This window comes from Kryptolebias marmoratus, linkage group LG7 (genome assembly GCF_001649575.2).
Source record: "Kryptolebias marmoratus isolate JLee-2015 linkage group LG7, ASM164957v2, whole genome shotgun sequence".
Classification (NCBI taxonomy): Eukaryota; Metazoa; Chordata; class Actinopteri; order Cyprinodontiformes; family Rivulidae; genus Kryptolebias; species Kryptolebias marmoratus.
The window spans coordinates 18,097,654-18,121,765 of NC_051436.1; the positions used below are offsets into that span (position 1 = coordinate 18,097,654).

The window sequence follows — 24,112 nt, forward strand, 5'->3', positions numbered from 1 at the left end:
CTGCACTTCGTCTGGCCCCTCACCTAGGACCTGTCTGCCTTGGGTGACCCTACTAGGGGCATGAAGCCCCTGACAGCATAGCTCCTAGGATCATTGGGACACTCAAACCCCTCCACCACGATAAGGTGGCAGCCCAGGGAGAGGCTTTGCCTTCCACATTACTTCAAAAAATACTTAAATTATTAACAATAAATAATAAATAATTAAACAAATTAAAACAGATTCTGGAGAAAACAAGCTCCATGAACCAGAAATAACATTCTAAACACTCTTTGTCTCAAGAAAATCTTGACGTAATGAGATAATTAACTTATCATGACAAAACAAAACACAGTCCTGAGAAAACAGGAGGACATATTATTTCAACAAAACAAGCTCCAATATTTCCAGATAATGAGATAAAGAACTGGTTATCTTGACAACACGATCTACATTACCCCGAGAAGAAGAATTGTGGTTTTCAAATAATTTAAAGATAATTTCTAGTTTTCACGAAAACCTTTGTTTTTCTGATTTGAACTAAACACCCCATTTTCTTGGGGAAACAGGCTTCATTATCTTCAGGTAACTAGATAATTCATTTTGTTTCAACAAAACTAGTTGAATTGTCTCGACCAGTAACCATTTGTTTGATTGTGTTCTCAAAAAGGTTTTCAGTTTTCCTGAGAAATGTAGTTTTTTAAGTCAATATGAAGACATGAATTAACCTGTTTTCTTAAGGAAACAAGCTTCACCAGTTCTTTAATTAGATTTCATTAGATTTTATTTTTTAATCTGTCGTGAAAGCCACTAATTTACCAGCTTGTATCAAAATAAATCACCATGCAAGTTTTCTCAACATGATTCCTATGAGTTTGATTTTTCCCGTCCTTATTTTGAAATTTATTCACCAATTTGCTTTATGTTCCTTAATTTTGGTCTTTTTTTGTGTGTCCAGGGAGTGCCACGAGAGTCAGACCACATTGGAGGACAACGAGGCAAAGACGGAGGAGGGAACGATGGAGTCCATATTGTCGGAGCAGTCGGCCACGGTGGACGAGCTGGTGGAAGCGTGCATCCAAGCCTTTGGTTTGTCGCTCAACTTATTCATAAGAACCAATGTTGGCCTGAGGAGCAGTGTGAGTTAATATTCTGACTAAATTATGACGAATGTTGTGAAATGTTCTGTTTAAAGACGAGAAGGGCGCCTTGAAGGACGCTTCCTTGGTTCGCATGTTCCTCATGATGCACCCCTGGTACATCCCATCCACTGAGATGGCTAAGAAGCTTGTGCTCAAGTATCCTTTGTCTCTGCTTTCTTCTGCATGTTCGTTTTTTTTGCCTTAAGCCACAAAGTGAAATGCGCGCGATAATGTTTTTGCCTGCGTCTGTTTGTTTGTCTGTTTCTGAAAATGTCCCATGAAACACTGGATTGCATTTAATGAAACTCTCAGAAAGTAATCACTGCACATCTACAACCGATTAGCATTTGGAGTCCACCTCATTCGAGACTGCTGCTACAGCCAAACAACCTGTCAAATACAAATAAGGGTATAAGAGAGTCATTTACATACACAAACACATACTCTGAAAGCTAACAGATTGAGTGAGCTCTGGCAATATTGTGTGAGATCACACATAACGTTTTTTTTCCAAGGTTTGAACAAAATTATATCCTTTTTCAACAAAAGATAATCGTATTGTAGCAGTCTTCAAAGGTGGTGGGCAGAATGTATTCCTTCAAAGAATATTTTTGTTTGGGGGGGATGTTTGGCTAAAAGCACACAGAGTTATATGGTTAAAGCTTGGTTTTTCCATGGTCTGGCTTTAAATAATAAAGCCAAACCATCCGAATCTTTTTAAGTGAAATTAAATTAGGAGGATTTCGCACATTTCAAGAGACTTACAAGGTGGATGGGAAGCTGCTTTTTGAAAACTTGTTGCACCTTAACATTCGGAACAAGATCTCAAGAGGAGAGCTGCACTGAGCGTCGGACAAGAATATGCCACCTTCTCAAGTAATGAACTCTGTCTGTCTGATGTCTCTAACTGTCATCACTTCATCTATTTCTTCTCCTTCTTTAATTGGTCTTCTTTTTAGGTGTTGCTCCCTGAGATGTTTGACATTAACTGCAGTTCAGGCAGGAATTGGTAACATTGTATTTGCTGAAAAGTCTCACACATAAAACTGCTAGGTATATGAAGGTTTCTAACTTCGAAAATCAGGCATTTTACCTAAAGGTCCTCCCTTTGTGAGGCCTGTGATTCAGATCTGCCTTCTGAATCTGAATCCTGGTTTTGTAAGGTGTGGGGGGTTCCTTTGCTACACTGCGACAGACTGCCTGTTCTTTACTGAGGACATGAATCACTTGAGAAATACTGCCAATAATGCCAAATTTCTGTGGAAAGAATGAAATACTTTTCTAGGGAAGAATCTAGAAAAGAAAATACAGTGAGCCTGGGACATCCAACTTGTATTTTTTGTCACATTTTGCTATCATCAGTAGTTGATAGAAAGGAAGCTAAAGCCTCAAGACGTGTGTAGCTTTAAATGGATAGTCCAGTCTGTCTAATAGTTATGAAAAGTTAGTATCTTATCAGCCGTGACATCAGTCATAGAGCGCAGAGTGTGGAGGACGAGGCAGAAATCTTTGTCCAGGCTAGACTAATGCCTAACCAAACTAAGGCCAGTTTTTAAAATCTTTTTTCAAGCTTATAAAACAACTCTTCCTCAAAAAACGATGGCTATATTACTACACAAGTATATGTATGCTTATGGTGCTGTTGAACGTATCAGTCCACCGGGAGCTGAGTAAACTTTAGGACTGATCAGGTGGTCCGATCCATTCAGCAGCTTCAGCCGTCTGTCTAGGCTCCGCTCACGTACATTAACGTAGGAACACAGACATTGTTCGGTTGAGAAAACAAAAGTGTAGCGGTTTAATATTAGTGAATGTAGTGTTCTTTAACACTGGCATGTCATTTATGAAAGAGAGTTTTTTTTTTATAAGCCTGAAAACCAATACTGAACTGACACTTGTTTGGCTGGATGAAGACTTCTGCCTCTTTCCTTTGGAGTCGGCTCAATTCAGGATGGCGATCAACCTCAGCAAACACAAACGTGGCTGTAACTCTGTGGTTTTTGCAGAGGTTGAGTTGAGGTCTGGTGTGGCCGAGAGGCTTCCCCAACACACAGTCCGAGTACTCTCAATACTCTATGTTTTATGACTGATGTCCCGGCTGGTAATCTACTAACTATTGACAACTAGTGGATTTGGACTATTACTGTAAGCGTTCGTCGGATAAGTTCTCAGGATAAGTTCTCAGGAATAGGGCCAAAACATTTGCCGTTGGCTTATAGTGCACAGAACACAGGAACTGGCTGAGACTAGAAAGCTTCCGATAAGTCGAAGTGACATGACCTCTTCAAAGGTCATTGCAGAGAAATGGTTATCGATACTTGTTTTTCATAAGAAAAACTTTTAAACTTGGTATTTGTAAAGTAAAGCAAACCAGAGCACACGCCTAAACGTCTTCCTTTATGTCCGTCAGCGTGTCGTCATCCGTCTGCCTTTCCCCCTTTGATCTTTCTTACAGGTACTGGATTTCGGAGTTTCCCGCTGAGTTCAATCTCAACCCAGAGCTGTCGGAGCAGATCAAAGACTATAAAGACCTCCTGACCACCGAGGGCAACGAGCGCCAGAGTCAGCTCATTGACCTGGACAGTGTGTGAGTGCTTAACGCTGCGTGCTCTGGACAACACGACCCAACATGGGTCTCTGCGGGTGGCAGCGTTTTGTCTTATCGCCGGTTGATTGACGTTAGTCAGTTGCGTCATGAGTCCTTAAAGAAAACAACATTTAAGTGTGATCTCAGCCTCACTTTTCGATACGTGATGGGTTTGCATAGCAGACTTTTCTTCAGGAAAATGTTTTCCTGAGCTTACCTCCACACTAAAAGGTCATTTGAAGACATTTTAATGGGCAAGTTGGATCAGTTTTGCAACGACTATAAAGCCGATCCTCATGACTTTTATGGTGATGTTTGAGAGAGACCTATAAAGATAAACTTTTGTCTTGTCATTCCTCACAGGCCGTCGTATAAATGGAAACGGCAGGTGACTCAGCGTGTCCCTTCCATGTCCAAAAAGAGGAAAATGTCCCTGCTGTTCGACCACCTCGATTCCTGTGAGCTGGCCGAACATCTGACCTTCTTGGAGTACAAATCCTTCTGCAAGATCCTGGTCAGTTTGAGCACAGCCTGCACTGAAGCTGTGCGTCCAATCTGGTGTTGTTTATATCTCTTGAATACTTTGAATTCTTTGGTGGTTACATGCCACAAGTCCACTGTTGTTGCTAAGCAATAGGGATTAATATCCATTTTCACTGGGCAGCATTCACTATTTTCCCATTTAAGTGCTATTTTGGATGGCAAAAGCACGTTTAATGCGAGCAAGTTAGTTGTTTTTCCTTTTAGATCATTTAGTCCAGTTATGTCAGAAGGAGATCTTTGTCATTTCTCCAACCATTGTGCTTCTTTTCATCCATATTCAGACTTCAAATTCTACAAAAGAAATACACAAAAGTGTGCAACTTAATTGGGTGTAGTCTGCTAGGGCTTTTTTCTAGCTGTGTGTTGTATGGCAGAAATGAAATTTGCTAAACAATACCAAAAAACACATGCACAACGATGGACTTTGCTGAGTCATGGACGGCTGAGCTATGGGCTCATGACTCACCATGTATTTCAAAATGAAAAGGTCATTCAAAGTTTAAACGGGTCACGGAAAGTTGGACTTTACGTGACTGAACTGGCAATTTGATATCTTTTATGGTTTTTACACAGTAGCAGTCTCTGTTTTATAATTTTTGGAAATTCTACCAGGATGTGTTCAACTTACAGTGTGCCTGATTGTCACATTCCAACTACTTTAAAATCTTTGCAAACGCTTCTTATTTCCACAATTCTACACTTCTTGTACAGTTTATACATCATAAAATAAGTATTTTTGTCTTCTTTCACCCACTGTCTTGCTGCTATCCATTCCAGAGTTCCGAGTTCACAAACTCCCATTGACTTCCATTGTATCTGAGCTCAGAAGTGAACTTGTCATGTGTACTACATTAAACACTGTACATGTGTGACAAACCAGACACTTCTGCTGCCCGCAGTTCAGGATATGACTTTGAGTTTTTGTACAGCGACCGTCTCCCTGAGCCTTTCTTTCTACTTTTTTATCTGCCTGTCTTGTTAAAAGTGCTGTCAGGGAGTGGCAGGCACAGGTGTGTGGTTAACGAGTGAAACCAGCAGCGCTTTACAAAGCAAAAAGAAAAAGGCGTAAGAATAAAACAATATTTTAAAACTAAGAACCGAAGTGGTAAAATCGAAGCGGGGCTGAAAACTAACAGCTCTCCCTCCCTGCCTTGTTTTAAAGATTCTTGGAACAACAAGTAAAGCAGGAAGCTGAAAGTTCCTGTGGGATTATAAGGGACCAGGAATTTTTTTTTTTTTTTTTAAATAAGATAGCGGGGAAAATAAGGATCCTAAAATGAATTCTGAACTTCACAGGCAGCCAGTTTAATGGTGACCCTAATGAGCTGCTGGCAGCAGCTTTTTACTTCTTCTACAGCTTTCTACAGCTTCTACATCAAAACATCAGCATTTTGTCCGCTTAGATTACTACAAAAGGAAGTCTCAAGTTACTGTTGGGCTTTAGAGACAAAAGGCGAGGCATGTTGGGACTTTAAGTTGTAGCTGCGCCAGCAAACTTTAAAGTTTCGTTTTTAATATATAATCATACAAATTACATTTTTACTGAAACATCTTCAGTTTATTACACAAATCATAGAATATTGGAGTATTCAATTTCATCATATTGTGTTATTTCATACATGGAAATAGTGATTTAAATGTATAAAACTTCCAGTAAGTTGTAATTTTTTTATTTTTTTTTTCATTTTTTCAGTTTCAGGACTATCATAGTTTCGTGATGCACGGCTGCACGGTGGACAACCCCATCCTGGAGCGCTTCATCACCCTCTTTAACAGCGTCTCCCAGTGGATCCAGCTTATGGTGCTCAGCAAGCCCACCGCCCCGCAGAGAGCCGCCGTCGTCTCCCATTTCATCAGAGTGGCACAGGTCTGTCTGCTCGGCCGGTTAGGGGCCTACAGGGGCTGCAGGGGCTGCATGACCCCGACCGTGACTGACTGAGTGACGGGGGATAGCCTGAGGCTGGAGAAAAAGAGAGGGAATTGTTAAAAACCAAGAAAAAAAAAATCATTACGGAGCTTGGAGGACTTATACTCTCACCATTAGGCCCACAGTTTCCCATCAGGTTGTGCCAATTATAAGAAAAGGAAAGAAAAGGCATTTAGTTTCAGGAACTATTTAAAGGAATCGTTCAGGTTTTTTGCAGTGGGTTTCTGAATGTACATTCAGAGGAGGACCTATTTGAACCCCCACCATTTAAAAGCGATTCAAAACCTCAAACGTATTGTTGTGGTTCAAGGGAATGCTGTGTTGTGGATTTTTACACCACATCTCTTTTGCATCATCTAGCTACTCTGGCTGGGTACGTCATGTTGCAAAACAAGTGTTGTTCAAGTAATGTGTTGCAACGGACTGCATTCCATTCCCAGATCTTAATGTTTCTACATGGGCAGTTTTTATTGTGTGCACCCATCTGACACAAAAGTGGTACAAGTTGTGAATTAAGCATTCACTTGAAGCACTATGAGGTTTTTAAGGTTTTGAGTTGTTTTAGATGCTGGAAGGAAATTCCTTCTTGTCAGTTTGACTATAATGAGAACTTCTCTCTGATTCTTTAACCTGAAATTGCTTTGACTGCTCTTTACTGCAGGTAAGACACTGACTACTCCTAACTACTCCTACAGAATCCACTTTAAAATTAAAGGCCTAATATTCCTTTCAGAGTATGTGTTAATGAGTCTCAGCTGCAGCTGTATCAAATTTGATCTCAGTATCTGTTAAATTGATTGAGCTACAGATATGTTTGGGTTTTGTAAGGTCAGTGGCCATGGTGGCCATCTTGAATTGGGTTGACTCCAAAAGTGAATCAGTTGTAGATGTCCATCCAATGATGACTTTCTGCAAGCTTCATTAAAATCCATCCAGTGGTTGATAAGATATTTTGCTAACAGACAGACAGATCGTGCACAACGTGTAGTGCTAGGACTATCTGTCATGAATGACTCTCACCTACTGCCACACTAAACTTGAACTCAATATCTGTAAAATTGACTGAATTATGCTTACTTTTCTGTTTGCTAATGTAGCTTAGCTGTGGTGGCCATTTTGAATTGGGTTAACTTCAAAATGTAATTAGTTGTAGATGTATATCCACTGATTATGTTCTGCAGGTTTCATTAAAATCTGTCCAGTGGTTCATCAGATATTTTGCTAACATGGCATGCAAACAAAAACAAGTCTTCTTGTCCTGTCAGACTTTTTACATCTCAGCCATAATTAGTGGTTATGTTATGGTGAATAATTCCGCTAAATCTTATCCCAACATATCCGATCTGTACCCCCGAATTCCCATACAGAGCTGCCTGATTTGTGTCTGGAGACTGTCATTGTTCTGCTGAAGAAACGTGCCTCCAAATGGCATCCCGGGCCTCGCTGTAACTGGCTTCATTTTAGCTTGATGTTATCATTTGCTTTGGTCCGCCAGATGGGCTGAGTTTCCCCTGCATGCGACGATCCGCTCATCTCCAGCGCGAAGGCGGCGCCGCAGCCAAGCAGAGAGAGCGCAGATGTATTTTCATCTTAATAGGCTGCAGTGCTGTGGGAAGGCGTCCTCGTTACTCACTGCGAGTCCGCTCCAGGATTGTTTTCATCGCTCTGAAAGAGCCTCCGTTTACTCCCGTCGTCGCGTTCTATTTGATCTCCCCTCTGTCTGCAGAACAGAGCTCAGTCGCTCCTTGATTTATTCCGCCGGGTCTCGGCGGGTTTCCTTCACCTCTCCCAGTCAGAATACGTCTGCGCTCTTCTGACGGCGTCCCAGCAGACCTCTGTTTAAGTGCTCCGCTCAGCCGTGCAATGATTCCCTCTTGACGTGTTCTGGTGTTTTGTTCCGGAGCCATAGGAAGCTGTGGAGCAGAGGGGACGGACGCTGGTGCTGACCGGTAACAACCCCTAGGAACACTTTGTTGTCCTCACGCCAGAAGCCGAATTTCTTCTCTCTGTCCAGCTCCACGTCCGATGGAAAACGACGTTTGAACCAATCAGTTCACATCTTTTTAACGGAACCCAGAAACAGTTCGATGATGGCTAGAGTCCCTTTTCCCGTCACAGCGGACAGTAAAGATCATTGTGGTGTTTCTAACTTTCAAACGTATCACGTGAACACTATTTTCTAACCTTTACGCCACCATGAGTTTCACTTTACACACTTTTAACGTAGATTTTGGCGATTATTCGTTAGTGCTGATAGCAGCAGAAGCTAGCTGTTGTTCCTGCAGCCAACTGGAGCACTTCCTGCAGGAATTCAATCACATTTCAGCTGGTTTAACTGTATAATAGGAAACTGACAGGGATGTAAAGGTTTATAAAACAGCTTTTGCATAAACCGCAGTGACATTTTTAAGATTGGAGTTATTTTAAGACAGTCTGATTTGTTTTGCCCGCCGCTGATAAGCTGTTACCTCATGAACCTGGTGTTTCAAAGTGTTTCCCAGCCAGCTTCACTTTGTTTTCCCCTTAGCCTCAGTTGTTTTAAGCCATGGTATTTTCCCCCCAAAAATACCTAAAGAAAATATTTTGATTTTGTCTTTTTAATCTCTGTTTTGTCTGTCATATAAGGGGAAACTCATCTGGCTGCCTGGTTATCACCATTAAAAACTGCTTCCTGATCCTAAGATCATATTTGTCAGATAAGTGCAGCTGACTCCTTGCCTACTGACGCACATGTTTTTACAGGTTTTTATTCTTCGGTGCCAAAATTTGTACATTTCATCAGGGGGGGGGAACAGCCCGATTGGAGGAAATCTACATGTGGTAAAACATCTCAACGGGGGAACACAACACAACACCGGTCCGGATTAAACTCATGTTTTCCAGACTGGATTCAGGAAACCTTCATTCAATGGCTCGTCCCTGAGTTTTATTTTCTTATTTTAATTTTATCCAACCTTGAATACGGTTCGTTTTCCACCACCATCACTTTTGCATTACACCAGAGATATTCTGATATTCCCAGCGTCGCCTACAAGCAGAACCTCTCCTCCTCCTCCGTGTCGTATTGCCTGAATCTATCACCCTTTTTAGTTTCTGTATCTGTCAGAAACGAGTGAAAATAAAGAAATGCTTGCTTTAGTTTGGAACACAAACACAGAGGCACGCTTTGGAAGGTCTGCTTCTACCTTTTTTTTAATGTGCCATTTTAGTGATTCATGCAACCCGCTGGACGTTTCGCTGCCCCTTCGTTGTCGACCTCCCGTAGAAAAATGCAGAAGTGTTGCCACCAGAATCTTACCTGGTGGCAACACATTGTTTGCAGGTTTGAGTGAAACATCTCCCCCTCTGTTTGACAGACTCTTCTCCTCAGGATTAACGTTGACAGTCCTCTGACTTCCTGTTGTCAGAGCAGCATCTCAGCTCGTCCTTGGTGCCACGTCCTAATAGAACCCCTCAAATGCTATTAAAGTCGCTACAATGTTTACCTGCGCTTTTGTGTTAGAACGTACAGACGTGCCACAGTGAGGTTACGTAAGGCACGTTTTGTATTTTCCATCACGAGATCCTCGCTGTTAATAATATTTTAATGATCGGTTTTAGATTTCCAGACCGGGGGTCTGCTCGCACAACAGCCCAAGGTGAAACTACCTCCATAGGCTGTTGTGCGAGCTCCTGTTATGATTTGTAATTTAATTAAATGCGACCTTGTGTGCATTGTGTGAATAATTGGATGGAAAAGATGTCATCCAGACAACAGGGAAAATGGAACATTTTATGGCGTCCTTGTTGAGAAGAAGAGTATTTCAGTGCGCCTCATGCACCATCTTTACCTAATTCGAACCAAGTGATTTAGTTGGGGTTTGAAGAGTTTCTTGTCCTGATTCCTGGTTTGTTTGTGTCAGTTCTGCTTTGTGTACTCTCCTTTCTCCTGAGCCTTGTTTTCTAACTATTACCCCAACATTTTGGCAGTCATTTATCTCCCTTGGGATGCACTCTACAGACCCGGCACATCTAACGACTGGAATGTTTGTCCATTCAAGCCCGAACTGCTCCAGCTTCTTTACGTTTGTGAGGTCTGGCCACTCCTCCATGACGCTCAGCTCTGTGCAGCTTCTAGTGGGCCTATGGACAGATCCTCCCATCTCTGCAGAAGAGCTGCCCAGCCCCATCAGGGTTATCTTTGGCCTCTTGGCTTGCGTCTCTGATTAAACGCCCTCCTTACCCGCTTTGCGAGTTGTTGGTGGATGACGCCTCTCTTGGCAAGTGCGTTGCTTTGGCAGCATCTTTCCATTTCCTAATAATGGATTTAATGAAGCTCTCTGGGATGTTCAAGGTTCGGGATATATTCTCTTTTTTTTTTAGTACTCAACCCTGATCTGTACCGTCTCCACAATCTTGTCCCTGACCCGTGTGGAGAGTTCCTTGGTCTTCATGGTATATCTTGCTCGGTGGTAGCCCGCACTACTTAGAGGTGTTGATTGTGGAGCTTATCAGATCAGGTTGATATATACTGAGATCATTTCATACTTGGATTGATCTTCTCTAACTAATTCCACTAGTTCCTTAGCAGGGATTAAACACCAGGTTTCTTGTATTTTAGTGCCAGAAACGTTCCACCAACACAACTGTGTTGTCTTGATGTGGGCTTTACTGAAAGGGAAAAGGGTCATTCCTGCTTTCTAGTTCAAACAACCTACCTTTAATCTCTAATCGGCTCTCCTATCATTCAGGTCTGCGTATTTTAAACTTCTGCTGTGCCTGAAGACATTTTCACACAGATACTGACATGGGAGGGTTCTGTTCTCTTGGGATTTTCACCGACTTGTTCCTTTTGAACTTTGGTATGCAAAGTTTGTACTTTCTGTTCCCGTTTCTAATTGTTAAATTACTTTCTCCACTTGAAAGTCTTTATTTCACATGCTGCAGCTTTAACAGCACATTGGAGGAACTCTTGGTTTATTTAGCCTTTAGCCAATGACACCTGCTGCTGAGTCCTTCACACAGACTGGTATTTGTTGTTTGTGGCTTTGAAACTGTACTCTGCTGCACTTGGCTACACTTGGTTTGAGCTCGTGGTTCCTAAAATGACTCAAAACCCACGGTCACGCCTAATTGTGTTTGCAGTTACTGTTTTTTGGGTGTGAAATGAAACAACAAGGGAGGATTTTGGCTGATGTCTGTGAAGGAACCTCTCACATGGTAAATAAAAACAGCACACCCTCTATCAGTTCTAAAGTTTTACATATCAGGATGCAGCGAATATGTTCTGGTGTTCACCTGGTTCTAAAATTATTCAAATCTAACCTCGCAAGTGTGCACAAGCATGCAACAGATCCCACTACGTCCGTATTTATTAAACAAAACCAAAATGGAAAAGCTGTGTGTAAAAAAAACTAAATCCACCCCCATGATTCAGCAGCTTGTAGAACCGCCTTCATCCGTAGTTTTCTGTATTATTTTATAAGTCTCTAACATGGTTGTGGAGGAATTTTGTCCCACTCTGCTTGACAATGTTGCTTTAGTTCTTTGAGGTTTACAGATATATGTTTCTGCTCAGCTCTCTGAAGGTCCCACCAGAGCATTTCAGTCAGGTTGAGGTCTGGCCTTTGACTGGACCATTGCAGCACCTGGATTCTGTCCTTTTTGAGCCGTTCTGTTGTAGATCAGCTGTTGTGTTTGGGATCATTGTCCTGTTGCATCATGACCCAGTTGGGTCCATGCTTCATCTGCCAGACAGGTTGCCATTTTGACTCTAGAATATGTTGGTATTCAGAGGAGTTCATGGCTGGCTCAGTTACTGCAAGGAGCCCAAATCATCAACCCTCCACCACTGTGCCTGACAGTCGGTATAAGGTTTTTCTCCAAACATGACATCTGTTCAAATGACATCGTTCTGGAAGTCTTGCAACCTGATACGGCAACTTGACCATAAATACCTGAGGCTCCAGAGACTGCTAAACAACGCCTCCTGGCCTCAGGATGAACACTGAAGAAGCAGAAGCCAGAAGAATAAACAGGGTATTCTCCACGGCACCATCCAAAGTGTACGCTCAATGGCAGGGGAATGATATGAGAGTAGATCCACTCAGAGCAGAGGCTGAGCAATACTGGAGAAGCATATGAGAGGAGGAGGCGTCACACGATGATAATTGCCTCAAAGCTACAGGATCTAAGATCTGACCACAACAATTTCCTCAAAACAAGAACCAGCATCCATCACAGTGGCAGACAGAGCATTTTTTTAAGCTAGTGTTCGGCTTCTTTTAACTTCACCAACTCAGTTTCAGCTTCTTCAGCAGATGTCAGCAGTCGATCAGCGCTCATTTTAACAGTTAATAGTTCTGTACTCCGTGTTACGTCCTGATGTGCGAAACCTTAGACTTGACAGAGGGTATGCTGCCTTTATCCCATTACCTTTTTTCCTTTTAAAAGGGTTGTAGTTCCGCGCGTTCACATGCAGGGACAAACAACAACAAGAACAACAAAAAAATGTTCAAGCTTGTTTTAAATGTATTCAGAGGCAGCACATAAGGCAGTCCTGAAAGCACTTGACATTTCTAAAGCATCCCTCAGCGTGTGCTGCTTGTGTCCCGTAACAGCTTCCTCAGGGATGAGGGTGGGTGGGAGTGGGGTGGTGGGGGTGGGGGGAACATTATAAATGCCTCCTGTTTTTTTTCTTGACTGTAAACCGGCGCTATGATTCCAAAAGGCTGCTCTCCGTCACAAAAAAAAAAAAAAAAAAAGCTTAAATCCAATCCATCTCACTTTGCGGTCTCCGCGAATGTTCCTTTAGCCTTTTTCATAAATAATCCGCGTCAGCCGCCTCCCCGCCCATCACACGTCGTTACATTTTTGTTTCCTCGCCCTGCTGGGAGGACCCGACAATGAAGCGGGGCCTCATTGACGGCTGTTCGCTGGTGTGATACAGATAAATCCTGTGCTCTGCAAACGATGGGCTGCCCTCCGCACTGCTCTGCAGATTGATTCCCGAGGGTGTTTGAGCTGGATCAAATGATCCCCCGTGGCAGCCCTCCCATGCAGCAGAGACCCCATTGATTTTCAGCGAGATGCCAGCAGGCTGAAGGGCAGCGTGGAACCCTGCGGAGAGCTATTCATTAGGAGTTAGACCAACTTAGATACAATACAAATAGATACAATTAGGTTATTGTGCACGTATCTCTTACTTTTCGTCAAAGGGGAAGGGGTGAAAAGGCTTTTGACTGTGTCTGTGTGTGTGTGTGCTCATTTGTCTGTCTGTTAGCAACATATCTTGTGAACCACTAGATGGATTTTAAGGAAATTCTCAGAAATTAAACATTGGATTGACATCTACAACTGATTAACTTTTGGAGTCAACCTAATTCAAGATGGCAACCACGGCTAAGCAACATTTGCAAACCTTAAAATAAGTATAACTCAGTCAGTCTTACAGATACTGAGTTAAAATTTGGTGTGGTCATAGCTGAGAGTAATTCTCAACACATACTCCTGACACTACACATTGTGCAACATCGTTGTGTAAAACATTGCTATTAACTCTTAAAGTCAACACTGTCTGTCTGTTAGCAAAATATTACATGGACCACTTGATGGATTTTAATGAAACTCTCAAAACTTAATCATTGGTTGTGTATCTACAACTGAATAAATTTTGGAGGCAACCCAACTTAAGATGGCCTCCAGAGCTAATTGACTTTAGCAAACACATAAGTGGCTATAACTTAGTCAAATTTACCAGCATTGAGCTGAAATTTGGTGTGGTAGTAGCTGAATGTCATCCTCAACATGTGCTCTGAGAGTTAAGCCATCTTGTGAGATTTGTGTAAGGAAGGCTAGGCTTTTAATTTAAAAAAGTATCCGTCTTTAGCCTTTTGAGCATTAGCACATCATTTCTACATCTCAAATTCTTGTAATGTCTCTCAAACTGCTCCCTTTTCTAAAATCTTTTTTAGGTCATCTTGCTTCCGGTATATATTTCCACAGTTTGTATTTTTTTATTCTGAACTCCATCTGCTTTCTGCCCTTTCTGTTGACAGAAGCTGCTGCAGTTGCAGAACTTCAACACGCTGATGGCGGTGGTGGGCGGCCTCAGCAACAGCTCCATCTCCCGCCTCAAAGACACCCAGAGTCACATCAGCGCCGAGACCAACAAGGTGCAGCCGCCGCTGCCGTCCTCCCAGCCATCGCTCATCTATTTTTAGGGCCTGCGGTCAGACGCCGCCACACGAATGCAATGTCTGGCCGTGTGTCGATCCACTCGGCTGACATGTGATATTGAATCTTGTTTCGGCGGCCCTCCTCTCCTCTGTGAGAGCTGCCGAGATGCTTATCTTTGCCCGTTACTCCTACACAGTGTCTTTTTAAAACTAGGAATTTGACTAGAAACTTGAGTGCAACAGTTGGGGGGGAGTTGCAGAGTCTCTTCGGTTATGTAAGTCCATCTGGAGCAAAGTTTCACTGGACATTTTATATTTCTTTTTTTTTACCAAATCTTTCAAGAGGCAGCCTTTGTCTTCTAGTTTCTTCCACACACCTTTTGCAACCAAACTACTTTTGTACACGTGCTTATATATATATATATATATATATATATATATATATATATACAAACATTCAGCTCGACTACATGTGCTTTGACTTTTGGTCTCTGTAACTTTTGTACTTTTTGGAATATTTAATATTATTTAAAATAAAATTCCCAATAGAAATACGTTGAGATCTCTTCAGTTCCTCCAAAGATATTATTCAGTTTAAATTCTCACGGCATGCGGACCTGAGCGAGCGGTGTAGGCCTTTATACTTGGCGCTTACGTCGATGCAGTATTCTCCTAAAAGACAGGGGGCAGTACACTACATAACCAGTGGAAATGTGGTTTAAAAAAAAGAGAGCAGACTGTTGTCACACACCAAATATGGCTGCATGTATTCAGAAGGAAGAACTGTTGTGTTTATGGCTGTGATGCAGAGAGGATGTTTAAACTGAAAGCATTCAGTTTGACCTTCATTGATTTATCTGCTTCGAATGAAATGTTGAGTACATAAATTTAATTATAAGGACAGTTAGCTGTAATGTATTATTAGTTGTGATTTGCCCATCATAGGACTAATATTTCTATAAACACTCCTTTTTATCATCTTCCATGAGTTTTGAGCCATTTGATCATCTGTGTGATCTCTCACGGAGGGATCATATAAATGCTGATACAGGCGAACCAGCTCCGCTAGAGCACTGAAGTCACCCGTTTCAAATAGAGCGCTGTCCATGCTAAGTTACATAAATTGGGTGGTGCACGACTACGCGACACAACACTGTGCGGGTCCTTTGCGCAGGGGGCGGGGACAGCGCGATTGCAACACTGTTGGCGCGAACACCCTCGCGTGGTGATCAACGCACTCTAGTTCAAACCTAGCTTTATGCTACTTGTAGCTTTTAGCTACAGTTTTGCCACTTTTAGCTTGCAGCTACTATTCTGCTACTGTTAGCTTTTAGCTAATGATCTGCTTATTTTGTTTTTGTAGCTGCTGTTTGGCTGCTTTTAGCTTTACTCTTCTGCTTCTTTGATCTTTAGCATCTGTTTTGCTAGCCTCTAGCTTCTTTTCTTTTCTTTTTCACATTATGTTCTGCTCATTTTAGCCTCTGTTTTGTTCATTTTAGCCACTCCTACACTTATTTAGCTTCTGTTCTGCTTGTTTTAACCTTACCAGCTCAGTTTTAGCTTCTTCAGTTGTTCAGCTCTCAGCATTCCCCCATTTTCTCCAGTTTAATTCCCCCTCCCTCTTTTCTTACAGGTCTTTAACAACCTAATCGAGCTGGTGACGTCATGTGGAAACTACAGTCAGTACCGCAAGCGCTTCTCCGAGTGCTCGGGCTTCAGGTTCCCCATTCTCGGCGTGCACCTGAAGGACCTGATCGCCGTGCACGTGGCGCTGCCGGACTGGGCCGACAAGGAGAAGACACGCGTGAACCTGGCGAAAACTCAGCAGCTGTACGCCATCCTTCAGGAGCTGGCGCACATCCAGAACACGCCTCCGAGCGTGGACGCGAACACGGACCTGCTCAACTTGCTCACAGTGAGTGCCAACGCCAGACACAGTGTGTGTGTGTGTGTGTGTGCGCGTGTGTGCAAAGACCAGCGCTCATCAATCTGAAGAGATCTAACGTGAGCAAAATCAGGTCCTGAACGAATCTGACGTTCATTGAAAAGTGCTGCAGAGTTTGCGAGCGCTCGATCACATGTGAGGGGAGACATTTTGAGGATGAAGCAGCCAAAGAGACAGGCCGTTTGTTTCAGACACACACTTTCTCCGGCTGGGATCTCTGACACACTGTTGGAACCAGCTGGGACAAATCTGCGCACAGACTCAGGCCAGGGAAGAAATTGAGCCCAAACAGTAGGCCTTCAGTTGCAAAGAATCTAGATGGAGTAACCAAACAACCCCGAGTTCTTCATTTTGTAAAAGTAAAACATAACTAGTTATGCTATAACATTGGACTAATATAATTATTGCCTATTGCTGAATGGGATAGTGTTAGCAAAATATCTCATGAACCAGTGGACATATTCAACTGAGAGTACATGAACATGAAGAACTGAGGAACATGGAGGAGGCTCGGTTCTGTTCTGGTTCTGCTCTGCTGCATCTGACACCGGGGGTCCTGAATCTGATCAGGGTCCAATGAAATCTCAAGACTCAAGAGAGAAACATCTGGAGGAGGAACCCTTCAGACCGGAGACAGCTGGAGCAGTTTGTTCATGAGGAGTTCTGTTGAACCAAAACTCTAAAGCAACGACTGAGTTTTAGTTGGTTCATTTTTGGTGTTTTTTTATTTATTACTTTTGTCAGTTTTAAGTGATTTCAGTGATCTTTGTGGGTTTTCCTTTCTTTACCAAAAGGGTACAAACAAAACGTGTCTGTATGATAGCCAAAAAAACCGACCAAACAAAAAAAAATCCCCATAGGTCCAGTAATAAATGAAATCTAATTATCTGAAAACTGAACATATGTTGTGCAAAAAGCACAAATCTTCCAGGTAATCTTAAGATGTTTGTGGAGGGTTTGGAAACCTGAATGTTGGACGAAGTTTGAGGGTTTATTGTCTGAGTCTGAATTCTGATAGTCTTCCTGCCTCCTTTTTTCTTTTTTTTTTATAGCATGAAAGCAGGGATGCTGTTTGAGCCCCTTTCACAACTCGTGTGTTTGTGTTTAATTACTTTGAGCAGATGTTTCCTGAATCTGAGAAGGGCAGCTTAAACAATCCCCAGAGATCAATTACTCAGTCTGCCTGCCGGTGGCGATGGGAGATAGCTGCTGGAATCCACTTTGTTTATGTAGCAACAAGAAAAAAAACAAGTCCCCTCAGGGGTTAAAGCGGCCAGGAAAAGTTTACCCGACAGAGTCGATACTCAATTATCTTACGCCGACGCCTACTGGATTGGATCTAGCTGGAGTACTGCTTGGCTTGAAGCGATAAGATTGAGAAGAGAAGTCCATTGATCCCTTGAATTTTTGACGAAACGACATGCCTGTGCTACAAAAAAGAAAAAAAAAGAAGCCACACAAAGTTAACCTGCAGGTTTTATCCGTTTTAAATCGGGTCATAAAGTTTTCGCCCATTTTTGTTTGTATGTTTTCCCGTTAGCAAAATATCTCATGAACCACTGGACAGATTTTAATAGACCCTGCAGTAGGTAATTATTGGATGTGCACCAACAACTGGTTAACTTTTGGGGTCAACCTGATTTAAGATGGCTGCCATGCCAATCAATCTTAGAAAACACACAAAAAAGTTATAACTCAGCCAACTGTACAGATATCAACCGAAAATGTAGTATGGTGGTAGCAAAAACTGATCCCCAACATATTCTGAGCACGTACAGATTGCACAGCAACTTTTTTTTAAATTATTACTATTTGGAGTGAACTCTGTCTGTTAGCAAAATATCCCATGAAACAGTGGGTAGATTTTATCAAAACTCTCAAAACATAACCAGTGGATGGGCAACTATAACTGATAAACCTTTGGAGTCAACCCAAATTCAAGATGGCTGCCACACAACTCACTTTCTAAAACACACACATGTGTATAATTCAATGAATTTTAAAGATAATGTGCTAAAACATTTTGTGGTTATAGCTAAGAGTCATCCAGAACACATACTCTAAGCGCTACTCTTTCTGGAAGATCTTTGCTTAAAATTTTAGCATTAACAGTTGGAGTCAACCTCGTTTGTCTGTTAGCAAAATATGTCAAGAACCACTGGGAGGATTTTGATGAAACTTGCAATAGGTAATCATTGGATATACATCTACAAGTGATTAATTTTTGGAATCAGTCCAATTCAAGATGGCCGCAACAGCTAATTGACATCATTCAGCACAAAATTTGCTATATTATCTTCACAGTTTGACCAAAATCGCTACAACTGTAACTTCTTAACGTACAACGATCTCGGTCTTGAAACTCTGGCATGAAAGGCGGTACGCATCCTTTCCAGAAAGGCTTGGTCTTTATTTAAGTCCAAACTTTTCAGATGAACCCGCGTCCGGTGTTTCTGATCCTGAGTGCATATAACAATTCAACATTAACCTTTGCCCTGACCTAGAATACACAACCCTAAATCATTTGGCTAAACAGGTAGAAGGACCTTTTGTCCTTCCTGTTGGGCCACTTTGGCTCAGTAAAACACAGGAAGCACATTTGCAAAGAGCGAAGAAGAAAACAACAAAGGAACCAGCAGAGGATACTTCTAGGCGGCAGTCAGCTTTAATTCGTTAACTGGCACAAAAATAAAAAATAAAAAACAGATCCTGCTGTTGCACCTGTTGCCAAAGTGAGGTTAGAGAGCAGAGGTGTGCAGACAATGAAGAGGGCTCTGCTGAACTATTCCTACTGTGATAAGCCTCTGAGCAGTAAAAATAGACATAGATTATAATCGCTTTTACCTGTGGGGTCAGTGGCAGTGCATTTAAGCATTTAACACTTTGCACAAGTTGAAGTCACCAGATTTGAATAATTTACGAAGTACTGAAAACAGTCATTTTTCAGGAAATAACATTTAGTCATCACTGACTCAAATTAATTACCAGTCAACCGTAAAATTATGCTCCAAAACAACCAGGTTCAGAATTTAAATTTCTTACGCACCAAACAAATAATACAAAACAAAATGTGAAATTAGATGATGAACCATGAGTACTGATTATGCGAATGTGATATAAAACCCAAGAACATGTTGTAAAAGGATTGGAGCGGTTATGAACACTGAGACGATGAGAACTTCTGAATTCATAGTAGATTAATTGTGTTTTATTAATAAGTATCCAAAAGAAATGATTTAAACAGGATAAGTCTGACTGGTAATTTGAAGGTTTAAGACATGGTTTTAGGGGTTAAATAAAATAAAATGAGAATAAATTTGAGATTTCTTGAAGGAAATGAACAGGAATGGAGCTGTATAATCAGACCGAACTGAGGCGTATTTGGAAGGAGATTAAAGGTAAAGTTCAGGTACTCTCACTGTGAAACATCCCCTCTTCTTTGAGCAACAGTCCAGAACCGAGGAGGCTCGTGTTTGTTTCCCGACTGTAATGGATGCAGTATGTGGTTTACCATTGTCTCGTTTTTTATTGTTCTCTCTGCCCCTCTGCAGCCTCTGTTTAACTGTCTACAAGATGTCAAACGCTGGGTGACTCAGAAAAGTTTGATCCTGATTGAAGGCAATGCTGAAATCATTGGATTTGGAAATCGAACTCCTCTCACTGAGTTACCTGATACACTTTTGCTCCTCCTTGTTTCTCCACTGTCAGGAATCTTGGAGTGTTTTTAGACAGTTCTTTCAAATTTGAGAAGCAAGTATCCATTGTTGTCAAAACAAGTATTTATCAGTTATGCCAGACTGCCGAAGCAAAGTCTGACATTCCACCACAAGACACTTGTCCATTCCTTCAGCACCTTGTTGTTTTAAAACGTGATTTATAAATAAAACTGACATTGTCTTGCTGAAATATGCAAGGCCTTCCCTGAAAAATACACCATCTGGATAGAGGCATATGTTGTTCTAAAACCTTTTCTACACTGATGGTGCCATGCTAGATGCACTAATACACGCCCATACCATCAGAGAGGCAGGCTTTTGAACTGAGGGCTGATAACAGGCTGGATGGTCCCGCTCCTATTTAGTATACAGGTTTACAAAGAATTTCAGATTTTGATTCTTCTGACCCCAGATCAGTTCTCCTCTTCCCCTCAGTCCATCTTAACTGAGCTTTGGTCCAGAGAAGACAGCAGAGTTTCTGGATGGTGTTCACACCTGGCTTCTTCTCTGCCTGATAGAGCTTTAAGCAGCATCAGTGGATGTCAGGGTGAGCTGTGTTTACAGACAGTGATCTGTGGAAGTGTTCCTGAGTCCATGCAGTGATGTCCAGAACAGAATCACACCTGTTTTTACTGCAGTGGCCCCCGAGGGCCCGAAGATCACAGCATCCAATAATGACTTTCACCCTTGACCTTTGACCTCAGAGATTTCTGCACATTCTTCAAATCTTAGATTATATTATGAACTGTAGATGATGGGATATTTAAAGCCCTCCTGATTTTCCACTGAGGAACATTATTCTTTGAGACAGTTTTTCTCAGACTGATAAACCTCTGCCCATTTTTACCTTCAGCCTCTTTAAAATGCTCTTTTTATACCTGGTCCTCTTACTTACTGATTTGCCAAATAATCTAATTAGTTACAAAATGTTCTTTCAGCTGTTTGTACCACTTACTTTTACAGCCTTTTGCAGCCGCAGTCCCGACATTTTTTGAAATGTGTTGCTTCCATGAAATTCAAAATCTGTTTTCATAAAATGATCCAAATCCTTAGTTTAAACACTCGATATGTTTCCAATCTCCATTCTGAATAAAAATGGGTTGATGAGGTTTGCAAACCATTAGATTCTGATTTTATTTACATTTTTCACAATTTCCCAACTGTTTTGAAATTGAGGTTATATAATCAATAACATTATCAAAACACAACTGAAACTGATCCAGTGGGCGAAGAGAGGGTGAGTGCATGAAAGACTGATTGATATTGGTTATCTATCAACGCTAAAAGGTAAACATTTCCTGAATCGATGAAAACAACCAACCTTAATGATCAGATTTCAGAGAGGTTTAGATTTTAGCAAGGATTATTATACGACCGAGACGAGCCTTTCAGTCCTGAGCCATGAGCAGAGAAGAGAACATGTGAAGGTCAAATGTACGTTCAGCATGTTTAGACGAAGTTGTTTAGACTTTTCGAGACTAAGCGACTGTTCCATGGCAAGGTCAGTCTGTCGGTCCATGTGTGGGAAAAACGAGGTGTAAGTTCAAGCTGCCGTTGAAATGTCTAGAGTGCAAAAGGTTCCCATGCTGACACTCTGATTCTGTTTTTTTTTTTTTGTGGCTCTTTTAAAGTTTCCATTAATTGGTTTTCACCAAACAAACTTCCTGAGCTTTCATCTCCATCCGACATTTGTCTGCTAATGAATCTGGTTCAGGTGGCGTCACGTGACAGATGATGAATGAAAGCACGCATCTGCTGGCTCTGCTGAAAGATGCAGTATTAGATTACACCGTCGTGGAGGCCGAAGTCTCACAGCCACTGAGTGAGACCCTCCACAATAACAGAGCCACACAAAGAGGCAGACTTGGAGAAACAGCCAACAACTACTAAATATATCATTAAATAATAAATATTTTGAAGGCTAACACGCACAAGGAGGTACTGATTTTTAACCAGAGATAAAATTTGGAAATGATGCTTTTCTGAGGCTCATGTTTAATTTCTCATGGCGATCTTGTAGCTGGTTCCACTCACACGGGACTTTTCCTTGCAGGTTTCTCTGGACCAGTACCACACTGAGGAGGAGATCTATCAGATGTCTCTGCAGAGGGAACCTCGTAAGACCGCGGTAAGCAGAACGCTGATAAAAACACCCCACACCTCCTGGTTTGAATGGGTGTTTGGGCTGCGTCTGACCACAGAAGCACTCTGGCGGACTCTCATGCACGCGTTCACATGATGAACGTCACATACCACACAAACTCGGTGGTTGAGCTGATTGTGGAGCAGTCTCTGATGTATGAATTCCACCTAAAGTTCCCCTTAAGGTGAGATTATGCTGTCGCCCGACTCGTGGGGTCGAGAGAACAGAGTTGCCGTTTTTTCTGGCGCTTCAGACGCGCAGCGCTCTCTGCAGTTCTCCTTTCAGCTGGAAAGGCAGAAGAACAGGAGTCTGTCTGATCTTCGGAAGAAAAGATACCGTCAGATGGAGTAACTCACTTACATGTTCATTTAGAAACAATCACAATGTGAGATTTTCACTACATTTACTGCAGAGCAGACACTGTGAGGACAAAATTAATGCATATTACTTGGACCGCTCATCTTTTACAAACTTAATATTCTGAGTCTACGTTTCTTTTGTTTTTGCACATTTAGATAACATATTGCTTCAACCTGCTTTGGGGCTAACCGTCTTTTCTTCACAGCAGAGGGAAAACGGACTCAGGCAGGTTGTAGCTTGAAGAGTCATGGCGTTCATTCTGTTACTGCAGCCGACACAGTACATTTACTGCTAAAAAGGAAATCTTTTACAACTAATTTCCCCCTGTCCATGTCACAAAATCGGTCTTACCACACTGAGCATATGGATAAAGAGCACTCCCACCCACGCTCACCTCGTTCACCCTCTCTCCCATCACACACTCTTAAAGAAGCCACACCACCATTATAACTGTAGTAAACATACTTCATTGCCTCGTTCCAATACATTTCAGTGGAATGCATTTATATTATTATTGGTTTTTTTTTGGGGGGTTCAAATTGACTTGTCATTCTGTCTAAATCTGGATCTGGACCAGAGTCTGGATTTGTAATATCACTGACTTACTGCATACAAAATGAACCCTTAAAACTATTTCAAGGTTAAATACAAATCCCATTTTCGGAGAAAGGGCAGTTTTTGAAAATAAAACAAAAATAAAAAAATTGTTTGTTTAATTTTACCTTTAATAAAACAGATACAAGTACAAAAGAAGGAAAATTTTGTGTCTTGACTGACCATCTTCATTTTCTTAAAAAAAAAAAGTATAAAATTGTAAACTTTATATTCCAACTCCAGACTCTGCCATCATATCTCTAAAAAGTTTTTTTTTATACTTGTAGGTCATGAGGAAACAACATGCATTTTACAGAGCTTACAAACCTTTTTTTGAAAAATAGTTTTTTTAGGGAAATACTGCAGCTGTCATATTATACAATATACTGTATAAAGAGGTTTAAAATGTTTGTTTTCATTCTGTCATATTAATAATTTCATTTTTAAGCCTCTCTTGTCTTTATAATAATCTCACAATATTTAATTTCTTCTTTATGCAGCAGAACTCCAGCCCGGCCCCCCCACCTGAACCCAAGCCCCCCATGATTGACGAGTGGGCCGTGTCAGTGAAGCCCAATGCCGACCCGACCATCATCAAGAAACACATCGAGAAGATGGTGGAGGTGAGTTTCCTCAGCACCTTCTCTCCTCTCAGGACTAATTGGGCTCAGTCGATATCTGCTCTCATCCTCTACTGAAGGACCCTTGTGTTTGCAAACATATTGAGGGCAGTTAGGATCTCACACGTTGATGTAGCTGAGAGGGCCAGTCAGAAAACACACCAGCTTTTTACATCCTTTAAAACCAGCAGGGATGGTTTAACAATAAATGGCTTCAGATTGTAAATTTCTCCAAAATGAAATTATGCCCTGGCAAGGCTCCGGGGGTGGATGAGATTCGTCCGGAGTTCCTTAAGGCTCTGGATGTTGTGGGGTTGTGTTGGTTAACGCGACTCTGCAATATCGCGTGGACATCGGGGACAGTTCCTCTGGATTGGCAGACCGGGGTGGTGGTCCCCTT

At 41.8% G+C, this 24,112-nt stretch overlaps 1 protein-coding gene across 2 annotated transcripts in view; it reads left to right on the forward strand.

Moving 5' to 3' along the window:
• The window catches only part of LOC108239371 (RAS guanyl-releasing protein 2), a 76,284-nt gene that overhangs the window by 27,862 nt on the left and 24,310 nt on the right, over nt 1-24,112 (forward strand). Inside the window, exons 2-11 of one of the 2 annotated variants that reach the window (XM_017422047.3) lie at nt 938-1,068; nt 1,175-1,277; nt 1,944-1,997; nt 3,577-3,708; nt 4,072-4,222; nt 5,945-6,118; nt 14,215-14,331; nt 15,968-16,249; nt 22,049-22,123; nt 23,596-23,715. In XM_017422047.3, coding sequence (XP_017277536.1) covers nt 999-1,068; nt 1,175-1,277; nt 1,944-1,997; nt 3,577-3,708; nt 4,072-4,222; nt 5,945-6,118; nt 14,215-14,331; nt 15,968-16,249; nt 22,049-22,123; nt 23,596-23,715 — 1,278 coding nt within the window. In that variant the 5' untranslated portion in view covers nt 938-998. Of the gene's footprint in view, nt 1-937; nt 1,069-1,174; nt 1,278-1,943; nt 1,998-3,576; nt 3,709-4,071; nt 4,223-5,944; nt 6,119-14,214; nt 14,332-15,967; nt 16,250-22,048; nt 22,124-23,592; nt 23,716-24,112 lie in introns of both variants that reach the window. The other variant, XM_017422046.3, reaches the window with a different exon arrangement.